General features: G+C 47.7%; 3 protein-coding genes across 4 annotated transcripts in view; 1 reads left to right on the top strand and 2 right to left on the bottom strand.

Moving 5' to 3' along the window:
• apoda.1 (apolipoprotein Da, duplicate 1) overlaps positions 1 to 1,661 on the top strand; it is a 3,263-nt gene extending 1,602 nt beyond the window's left edge. Inside the window, exons 1-5 of the mRNA XM_046851587.1 lie at positions 1 to 106; positions 665 to 795; positions 925 to 1,046; positions 1,139 to 1,224; positions 1,389 to 1,661. The exon at positions 1 to 106 is cut by the window's left edge and continues 1,602 nt beyond it. Coding sequence (XP_046707543.1) covers positions 673 to 795; positions 925 to 1,046; positions 1,139 to 1,224; positions 1,389 to 1,654 — 597 coding nt within the window. The 5' untranslated portion in view covers positions 1 to 106; positions 665 to 672 and the 3' untranslated portion in view covers positions 1,655 to 1,661. The remainder of the gene's footprint in view (positions 107 to 664; positions 796 to 924; positions 1,047 to 1,138; positions 1,225 to 1,388) is intronic.
• Positions 1,662 to 1,802: 141 nt separating this feature from the next.
• The window catches only part of pex19 (peroxisomal biogenesis factor 19), a 19,996-nt gene continuing 11,798 nt past the window's right edge, over positions 1,803 to 10,000 (bottom strand). The window contains exon 9 of one of the 2 annotated variants that reach the window (XR_006926137.1): positions 1,803 to 1,820. The gene's annotated coding sequence lies outside the window, so the exon portion shown is untranslated. The remainder of the gene's footprint in view (positions 1,821 to 10,000) is intronic. The other variant, XR_006926138.1, reaches the window with a different exon arrangement.
• copa (COPI coat complex subunit alpha) overlaps positions 2,584 to 10,000 on the bottom strand; it is a 10,603-nt gene continuing 3,186 nt past the window's right edge. The window contains exons 4-24 of the mRNA XM_046851582.1: positions 8,831 to 9,049; positions 8,501 to 8,651; positions 8,069 to 8,135; positions 7,909 to 7,984; positions 7,683 to 7,765; positions 7,331 to 7,556; positions 7,096 to 7,234; positions 6,804 to 6,966; positions 6,544 to 6,690; positions 6,265 to 6,454; positions 6,082 to 6,177; positions 5,886 to 5,974; positions 5,612 to 5,735; positions 5,422 to 5,511; positions 5,222 to 5,328; positions 4,932 to 5,081; positions 4,503 to 4,847; positions 3,764 to 3,874; positions 3,491 to 3,652; positions 3,217 to 3,411; positions 2,584 to 2,906 (exon numbers count right to left, since the gene is read on the bottom strand). Of these exons, the coding sequence (XP_046707538.1) occupies positions 2,847 to 2,906; positions 3,217 to 3,411; positions 3,491 to 3,652; positions 3,764 to 3,874; positions 4,503 to 4,847; positions 4,932 to 5,081; positions 5,222 to 5,328; positions 5,422 to 5,511; positions 5,612 to 5,735; positions 5,886 to 5,974; positions 6,082 to 6,177; positions 6,265 to 6,454; positions 6,544 to 6,690; positions 6,804 to 6,966; positions 7,096 to 7,234; positions 7,331 to 7,556; positions 7,683 to 7,765; positions 7,909 to 7,984; positions 8,069 to 8,135; positions 8,501 to 8,651; positions 8,831 to 9,049 (2,990 nt within the window). The 3' untranslated portion in view covers positions 2,584 to 2,846. The remainder of the gene's footprint in view (positions 2,907 to 3,216; positions 3,412 to 3,490; positions 3,653 to 3,763; positions 3,875 to 4,502; positions 4,848 to 4,931; positions 5,082 to 5,221; positions 5,329 to 5,421; positions 5,512 to 5,611; positions 5,736 to 5,885; positions 5,975 to 6,081; positions 6,178 to 6,264; positions 6,455 to 6,543; positions 6,691 to 6,803; positions 6,967 to 7,095; positions 7,235 to 7,330; positions 7,557 to 7,682; positions 7,766 to 7,908; positions 7,985 to 8,068; positions 8,136 to 8,500; positions 8,652 to 8,830; positions 9,050 to 10,000) is intronic.

Below are 10,000 nucleotides of genomic sequence, written 5' to 3'. Positions count from 1 at the left end.
ACGGGTTTTTCTCCAGCAACTAAACTGAAGGACAGAAAGATCATTCTCCAGTCCTGAGAGAGAGAGAGAGAGAGAGAGAGAGAGAGAGAGAGAGACTCTGCTGCAGGTAATAATTTATATTAAAATAAACAGAATGTAATGAAATTGAAGGATGGGACAATAAAATACACAAATTTATAACTGTTTTTAATTTATATTTTATTTAATGACGTATTTCAGAGTGTAACTGTAGAATTGTCTGTTGTGTAAAGTTCTGATATTATTATTCTTTTATTATTATGATCATGTGTGTGTGTGTGTGTGTGTGTGTGTGTGTGTGTGTGTTGTTGTGAGAGATATATACGGAATGATATATAGTTTATGATAAGGAACAAACTTATTGCGATTAACTTCAACATTTATACTTTTATATCATGTATAATCTCTTGATTTCTGTAACTGCATTAAGACAATGTGCATTATTATAAAAAGCCTTCAAATAAATCAGAATTGAACACGTGATATATAATGACATAATTATTTTTATTTGGAAAACTGCTGTAGATCATAAACTTTATAAACTTTAGACTACAATAAAATATTTCTACTTAAAAACACTAAGTTCTAACAGCACTGAGTGTAGCTGGTGTGTGTGTGTGTGTGTGTGTGTGTGTGTGTGTTACAGGTGTGAGGATGGATGTACAGGTGTGTATTGCGTTCTCATTGGTGGTTTTGTGGGCTGCTGTAGATGCTCAGGTGCCTCACTGGGGGGCGTGTCCTGAACCGAGCACTCAGCCCACCTTCAACCTCAAACAGGTACCGAGTTCACGTTCACACCTTCACCACCTCCAACTCCTCCTGTCCTAACACACCTCACCATGTGTGTGTGTGTGTGTGTGTGTGTGTGTGTGTGTGTGTGTGTGTGTGTGTGTGTGTGTGTGTGTGTTTATGGGACGCTGGTTCGAGGTGGTGAAGCTCCCAGCACAGTTTGAGAAAGGGAGATGTATCGAGACAAACTTCACACTGACATCTGGAGGGTCGGCTCTCGTCCAGAGCTCCGAGATCCTGTAAGTGTGTGTGTGTGTGTGTGTGTGTGTGTGTGTTTTCTGTAACATCATTGTACACTATAATTAGAGATTTCCTCTTTATGCTGCTGTAGGAAAGGTGAAGTGAGGAGGATTGAAGGAACAGCTGTGGTTGATGACCAGAGGAACCCAGCAAAACTGGGCATCAGCTTTTCATATGGTAACACACACACACACACACACACACATTCACACACACACACACACACAAAGGTTTTACACTCTGATCTTCTGATCATTTCTTTTGCACAGCTATTAGCTGCAGAGAGGCGCAGGTTGCCAGATCCTTGATAACTCTGTGTGTGTGTGTGTGTGTTGCTACAGTTCTCCCCTACACTCCGTATTGGATTCTCTACACAGATTACGTCAGCGTGGCCGTGGTGTACTCCTGCACAGATGTTTTCAGGATCTTTCATGTGGACTTTGCGTGGATATTGGGACGCAGCCGAACTCTGCCCGAGTCCACGATCCAGCACGCTAAAGAGATCCTTATAGAGAACCACATCGATGTGAGCCGCATGATCTCCAGCCCACAGGAGGACTGCGACCGGGCCAGGAAGGACCGGGCTGTGTTTCAATCCTCTCTGTAATGCTCCCTCACTCCCTTCATCAAGTTCCCTAGACCCTAATCATTACAGCTGTTCTGTTCCAATTACAATCTGCAGCTGCAATGGTAATTCTAGAACCTCACTAATGATTTGATCATTTATTCTGCACAAATTCAAAGTAGTAGTGGAACCACACACACACACACACCTTCTAATCTAAAAGTAGTAGTTTGATGTGGAACCTCCATGTTCTAGATCTTATATTTTCCAGCACTTTGCTGGTTGATGATTATAGAACCAGACCCCAAGATTCTAGACTCTTTTGCACAGAAAACCTTCATTGAATTCAAGAAAGAAGAATAAAGATTCTAGAACGTCCTTTACTCTGCAAAAAAACCAACCCAGGATTCTAGAAGGGTCTGGAAGGGTCACACAGTAATCGGAATCCTGACACCACACTCCAAAGGTGGTAGAATTTTAGAACACTTGGTTCTAGAACCAGTGTAAGCTCCTCGAGTTCTGAATCTCTAGAATGTGCTCTTGAAATCTCTCTTGTGCTCAGAAAATGCAAAGTTACATTCAAAACTGCTGGAAAAAGTTCTAGAGTTTTTGTTAAACTATGGAAAAGTTTTTTTTTTTTTTTTTAGAGATCTAGAACCAGCTGCACAGAAATGCATCTCGAACTACAGGTGTTATTCTAAAACCTTGACAACGAGTGTTTTAGAGAGCAATCGAACGTGTGTGTGTGTGTATCCTGATAGATTTAGTATTACAATGCATGCACTTTCTAATTCACTAATCATGTATAAAATAAAAACACTGAAATATAATTCTCCTGCAGACTCTGTTCAGACCTACTACATTTATCACTCATACTGGATCTCAGTTACAGCTTTAGTGTCAAAAACATGGGTTTATACACACACACACACACACACACAGTAAGGAATAGCACTTAATGAGACTCTGAGGAAGAGAACACACACAGCCTGGAGGACATTTATTTTACTATTTCAGGGTTTAACACAGGAGTGTGTGTGTGTGTGTGTGTGTGTGTGTGTGTGCATGTGAGTTACATTAAGCAAGCAGAAACAAAATACACAGTACAGTAAGAAGCTCCCAGCCTTCAGCCAAAAATATCTTAGAGTATATAATGTATCTATAATAGAGTTAATTATTTACGTCTAGGGAGATGTGTGTGTGTGTGTGTGTGTGTGTGTGTGTTGGGGGCTCTTCAGCGGAACTGCAGGGGACTCACGCGCAGCCCGATTACGTCTTTACCAATCTCAGTGACCTAAAAAGAAAAACAAAACACAGGAAGTGACATCACTACAAACACTGATCTAAAACAAAAACCAATCATAAACAACTGTATCACCTACATCTGTGTGTGTGTGTGCGCCTGCGCGTGTGCCTGTGCCTGCGCATGCGTGTGCCTGCATGTGTGTGTGTGTGTGTGTGTGCGTGCGCATGTGTGTGCGCGCCTGTGCGTGTGTGCCTGCGCATGTGTGTGTGTGCCTGCGTGTGTGCCTGCATGTGTGTGTGTGCGTGCGCATGTGTGTGTGCCTGCGCGTGCGTGCGTGTGTGCGCCTGTGCGGACCGACCTGCGTGACCCTGCACACTTGCCCTTTGTAGGTGGGGCAGTAGCAGGCCCCTGACAGAGGGCATTTCTCTACGGGACGTCCTCGGTACAGGGGGGTAAAGGAGGCAGCACACAGGTCGAAGGGGTTGTGGGGGTCGTAGTTGAGCTGGTGGGCGTCGGTCAGGTTCTTCTCACACGCTGCCAGGATCTTACGCGTCTGAAAGAGAAAAATCACATCTGTAGTATGATGATGATGATGATGATGAAGGGTGGTCGTCAAGGCGACTGGGTCTCACCTGCTGCGCCACCTCGGGTTTGGGTCCGAGTTCGAGCAGGCGGCGAGCGAATCCTGCAGCCGTCTTAAAGTTCTTCAGTTTAAAGAAGAGATTGAGCGCAGTGCGTAACACCAACACCATGTGGACCGGCTGCAGGTTACAGTGTGTGAAATACGCTGCCATCTACACACACACACACACACACACACACACACACACACACATCAGTGCAACATCACTATTTTTATAAAACACACAGATTATAGAGAAAAATGGTTGTGACATCATCAGTACCTCACACTGCCTCTTCTGCTGCTCCAGTGTCTCTTTAGGAAGCTTCTTTCTCTCCGTCTCCATGGTGAGACCCACAATGTACTCTTTACAGATAGTGATCAACTGCTGGGCCTGACACACACACACACACACACACACACACACACACACACACACACACACACACACACACACACACACACACAAAATTGTAAAGGTCTTAGGGTGTAGAGATGTTAAGGTGTAGGGATGTCAGGGTGTAGGGTGTAGGGATTTCAGGGTGTAGGGTTGTAGGGATGTCAGGGTTTAGGGTGTAGGGATTTCAGGGTTGTCAGGGTGTAGGGATGTCAGGGTGTAGGGTGTAGGGATGTCAGGGTGTAGGGTTGTAGGGATGTCAGGGTGTAGGTTGTAGGGATGTCAGGTGTAGGGTTGTAGGGATGTCAGGGTGTTGGGTTGTAGGGATGTCAGGGTTTAGGGTGTAGGGATGTCAGGGTGTAGGGTTGTAGGGATGTCAGGGTGTAGGGATGTCAGGGTGTAGGGTTGTAGGGATGTCAGGGTGTAGGGTGTAGGGATGTCAGGGTGTAGGGTTGTAGGGATGTCAGGGTTTAGGGTTGTAGGGATGTCAGGGTGTAGGGTTGTAGGGATGTCAGGGTGTAGGGTTGTAGGGATGTCAGGGTGTAGGGTTGTAGGGATGTCAGGGTGTAGGGTGTAGGGATGTCAGGGTGTAGGGTTGTAGGGATGTCAGGGTGTAGGCTGTTACCTCAGCGATCTCCTGTTTGTTATCGAGCACCAGCAGAGGGACGGACAGCAGGATGCTCCTGAACTTGTCGACAGCCTCATCGAAGCGCCCCGCGGTGGTCAGCTGGTAGCACTGCTGCAGGCGGGAGATGAGGTCACGCAGGTGCAGCCCCACCGCCGGGACTCCGCCCTTCTGCCCGTCTCTCTGCCTCCTGCCCTCGGCCGTGCCCCCGTCCCTCAGAGGGTAGGAGAATAGACAGGGCAGAGACGGAAGACCCACGTAGGAAACGCGTCCTCGTAAAAACGCTTGCAGGAAGAGGGGTTTCAACGGCTCGAAGCAGACCACGCCCACCTGATCATGCAGCAGCTGTAGAGGGTGGAGTCAGAGTGAGCGATATGACGAGTGGTTTGAAAAGAGCGACATGTAATTTACGTGAAATAAAGCCTTTACCCTCATGGCGGTCTCGAAGGATCCGGCGAGGACGTGGTCCACTGCAAGCTGCGAGTTGTTACACCACATCTGGGTAGGGCTTATACCTTTAGTGGGCGGGACAAAGAAACCTTCTCCTTCGGCTCCTCCCCCAGCACCAGCCGGCACATCCTATTGATCCAGACGGATGTGTGATACAAATGCATTTGAAAAAGATCTGTGTGTGTGTGTGTGTGTGTGTGTGTGTGTGTGTGTGTGTGTGTGTGAGAGAGAGAGAGAGAGAGAGAGAGAGAGAAGAACTGTGTACTGACCAGTTCAGGTGGAAGGTCCAGATCCTCCTCAACCTCCCATCCTCCTCCTTCCTCCTTCCCCAGAGCTCCATCTTCTCCGAGACCCTCCTGAGCATCCATGAACCCATCTGCAGACACCACAAGCACCAATCATCACCACAAAACTCGCAATGTCCAAGAGCTTGTACGTGTGTGTGAGAGAGAGAGAACGCAATACTGACCATCATCCAGGTGGAGCTCTGCATCTTCACCCCATCCTTCTCCTCCAGGAGCTTCCATGTCCAGATCGGCTGCCATCTGACCTGCTCTTCCTGCAACAGGAGCGATTAGAAGAACGTGCACCAGTGTTAGGATGTGGATAACAAGACAACACCTGCACATAAAGGTCAGAAGATGTGACCTTGAGCTGACCTTTAGCAGCGATCGCTCCCTCGAAGAAGCCCTTAGAGACGGTCAGCAGGGGCCAGTTGGTGTCCAGGGGGTTGATGGGAGGAGGAGGCTGCAGGAGCTCAGCATTCGGGTCTACCTCTGGGATCTCCACACACACACACACACACACACACACACACAGTTATAAAACAGAACTGCTACCTAGTAAATGAGGGTGTAAAGTGTGTGCTGTATAACAGCAGTGTGTGTGTGTGTGTGTGTGTGTGTGTGTGTGTGTGTGTGAGAAGATATTTACCATTTCCTTCTCCAGGTCAAAGGTCTCTTTGAGGGCCTCAGCCTCCTCGTCCATGCCGTGTGTTGCCGCAGTCAGATACGCCAGCGATTCTACGCATGCGCACACACACACACACACACACACACACACACACACAGTTATAGCACGAGACACAAAACTGCACCGAGTAAAGGTGTGTGTGTGTGTTTGGACTTACTCTGTCCACAGTTCTTAAGGATGCGCACCCTCTCACTGACGTCCCCCAGATACAGAGCACCCTGATAATGTCCACTCATGTCCTTCCTGATCTCAGCTACACACACACACACACACACAGCGTTAGAGAAACACAATGCTCACATCGACTCGTCTCGCTCTCAGACTTCACAGACCCCCTCACCGATCTTCATCATCTTGCGGAGCTTGGCCAGGTTTCCTGTGATCAGGTAAAGGAATGTGAGCTTGTCAAAGTTCTTGGTCCTCTGGTAGCACATCTCCACGACCTGGTGATGCCCCTGCAGCAGGGCCGCCTCGCCCAGACGCTCCCAGCAGCTGCGCTCGTCCAGAGCCTTTGCCGCCTCTAGCGCCACCTGCGGGACCAGTAAGGACACATTAGCGGGGGTGTTGTTCACAAATCAAACGACCTTCAGAGCGACCTTCAGGGCCACGCCTTCCTCACCTCGATGTTTCCGCACTCCAGAGCCAGACTGAAGCGAGTTTTCTCGTCCTTAACGAAGTGCAGCGCCACCTCTGGGTAGCCCTTCTTCTGCAGGTATGCGATGATGGACTGCCCCACCAGCTTCGCGTTACGCACCATGTGCAGCACCTGTGGAATTATGGGTAACGTTTCATCGAAACTCCGCGTACATTAACATGCAGCATTCATAAACCCCTCCCCTGTGGGTGTGTCCTAAAACCATATCCGCTACGTAGACGTACCTCGTCATACTTGCGGTTGACGAGTGCGAGTTTGAAGCGGTACTCGGTCGGGTCGATGTTGAGGACGCGAGGTCTGCACTCCCGATCCAGACAGTACACACTGTTTCCCCTCACACGCGTCACGTAGATGGGCAGGTCCAAGGTACGGATTATACCATGATCACTTTATAAGGGGGGGACGGCACATTATCACATTTATTCCTCACTGGATGTTTATTAGCGTTACATAGAGGTGCAGTTTTTTTCCAGGGAAAGGGGGGCGGAGACAGAAAAAGAGAGAGGTGGGCTTTACCCTGAGGTGAGGGCGTATTTGATGTGGTTGGAGGTGGTGTAAATAAACACTCCGCTCTCGTCCCATGCGCCGCTCTTCACACGTATGTTCTCATGGATGTTACACAGACTCTCCAGCTTCCTGTTGCAGATCATAATGGCTGCAGAGAAAGTTTTATAATTAATACATAAATAATATATCAAATAAATATACAACCTACAGGGTAAACAGGAAGCAGTATTTATGTCTGTAGTACCGTGTTTGGCCAGCAGGGCGACATGGCTGGTGTCTGCACTCCACACCACGTATTTGACTTTGGCGATTTTGACGGTAGCGAGTGAACGTTTCTGCTGCACGTCGAACAGCGTGACTCCGTCTGCGTCCCTCAGCAGCAGGGAACCCGTCCCAGCGTAGAAGATCTCCTCACAGCTCGGCACCTGCACCTTCTTCACAATCTCGTTCTTCAGGTTCTTAATCAAGAGCTGCGGAGGGAGAACACACACACACACACACACACACACACACACACACACACACACACAGGAACTCAGAGAGGGTGTGAACAAGAAGTGTATGAACACACATGATGTCACATGACGTGATCTTACAGAGTGCATGCGGTCCAACACAGCAAAGCGATTCCGGGCCACCCACACTGCTGTGAGTCCTGAGGAGCGCTTTCCCTCCGGAGCTACACACACACACACACACACACACACACACACACACACACACACACACACAGTTACACACAGGTTTTAAGTGTTTTGTGTGTGTGTGTGTGTGTGTGTGTGTGTGTGTGTGTGTGTGTGTGCGCATGAGATCAGTGCTCACCATCAGGGTTCTGAGAGTCGGTCTCTCGAGGGATGGAGTAAAGGTCATATGTGCTGTTCTCCAGATTAGTGGCTCTCTGAAAAACGAGTGTGTGTGTGTGTGAGAAACATGGTTACACACAGAATGATTATTTGATCAGTTCCAGTGTAAAGATTCGTACCGTACACAGCAGCACGGCGTTCTCTGCAGGATTGTAGGACATGCTGAAGACGGGGAACTTGGAGCCTCTGTAAAACACAAACATCATCACATCTCCATCCATCCGGAGCTCCAGACTCACAGAACACCTCTTATACTAACATAAGATGAAGAAACTTCTCCACTGTGGGACGAATAAAGTTATATCTTATATCAGTTAGGAAACTGCTACATTTTGGGTATAATTGTGACAGTATCAGGGCTGTGTGTGTGTGTGTGTGTGTGTGTGTGTGTGTGTGTGTGTGTGTGTGAGTGTGAGAGAGAGAGAGAGAGAGAGAGAGAGAGAGAGAGATTTTTTACAATAAAATTAAATTCTTGGTTGGATTATTTTTACGCGCAGACACACACGCGCAGACACACACGCGCAGACACACACGCGCAGACACACACACACCCGCGCAGCTGCATGACGGCCGTGTCTTTGCTGCTGTTGAAGTCGAGCTGACGCAGGAATCGGTCCTTGACGTAGTACAGCATGTTCCCATAGACGGCGTAGGCAGGACGCTCACGCTCCAGTTTAAACACCAACATCCCACTGTCATGACCTGAACACACACACACACACACACACACACACTTTAAAACATCAAGTACCGGAAAATACATAGTTTACATAATGTACTGATAAACCAATCAGAGCAGGACATGTGTGACGCTTGTGTGTGAGACGCGTACGTGTGACGTGTGTGTGAGAGACGCGTGTGTGAGAGAGACAGACACACACCCGCAGCGAACAGGTTGAGGTTGGGATGAGCTCCGAGCACCCAGAAGCGGTCGTGGTCCCTGCGGAAGGTCTGGACGCCGGTCCTCTTGGACATGTCCCACACTCGGATGCTTTTGTCCTCAGAGTTGGACAGTATGAGCTCCTGGCGCGGGTGGAAGACGGCACAGGACACGTTGTTGTAGTGCCCCCTGCAGGTGTCCAGCTCCCACGCCTTCGACTCTGTACAACAATGAGAGCAGAGACACGCAGATACACACATTACACACACACACACACACACACACACACACACACACACACACACACACACACAGACAGAACGTACACACACTAGGGCTGGGCGATATGGCCTAAAAAAAAAAAAAAAAACGATTTTTTTTTACAAAAAATCCGATTTGCGATTAAAATTTTTCCCCTGCTTAAAATCAATCTGCATATGACTTTTTTTTTTTTTAAGTTTTAACTTTATTAAATAAAGTTTATTTACCCTTCTGGGATTATAACCCACTTTGGGTTAAAGTGCAATCAGAAACAACAAGCCAAAAATACAAGATGGCGGCCCTGCCTTTGTCTTCTCCTTCTTCTTCTTTCGGCTTCTTCCATTAGGGGTCTCCACAGCGGATCATCCGTCTCCACACCCCCCTGTCCTCTACATCTACCTCTTTCACACCATCTACCTGCATGTCTTCCCTCACCACATCCATAAACCTCCTCCTTGATCTTCCTCTTTTCCTCCTTCCTGGTGTCTCCATCCTCAGCATTCTCCTACTGATATACCCCATGTCCCTCCTCTGCACATGTCCAAACATCTCAATCTCACCTCCCTCACCTTGTCTCCAAAACATCCTACATGCTCTGTCCCTCTAATAAACTCGTGAAAATAGAACGTAACATAATATAAAATGAGCAAAACTACAAAGAAAAATGTTTTATGAGTGTTTGAATGTGGAACATGATTGAAAATGCACCTGAGCTTTGAGTGATTTTACTTTTCTCCAAAACTCCACAGTAAAATGACTGTTTATGAGTGTTTGAATATGGTGATTTAAATGATCTGATTTTTCTGTTTATTAACGGAAACACCGTTCTGAAGCGTCTTTACATGTATTTTGGTCGCTTCCACCACCCGTACCGGAAGTGTACGATTAGACGCACAACACTAAACAAAGT

The sequence above is a fragment of the Silurus meridionalis genome, chromosome 6 (genome assembly GCF_014805685.1).
Source record: "Silurus meridionalis isolate SWU-2019-XX chromosome 6, ASM1480568v1, whole genome shotgun sequence".
NCBI classification, from domain to species: domain Eukaryota; kingdom Metazoa; phylum Chordata; class Actinopteri; order Siluriformes; family Siluridae; genus Silurus; species Silurus meridionalis.
The sequence above is the reverse complement of the archived record's forward strand: the minus strand, read 5'-3'. Positions and strand labels throughout refer to the sequence as shown.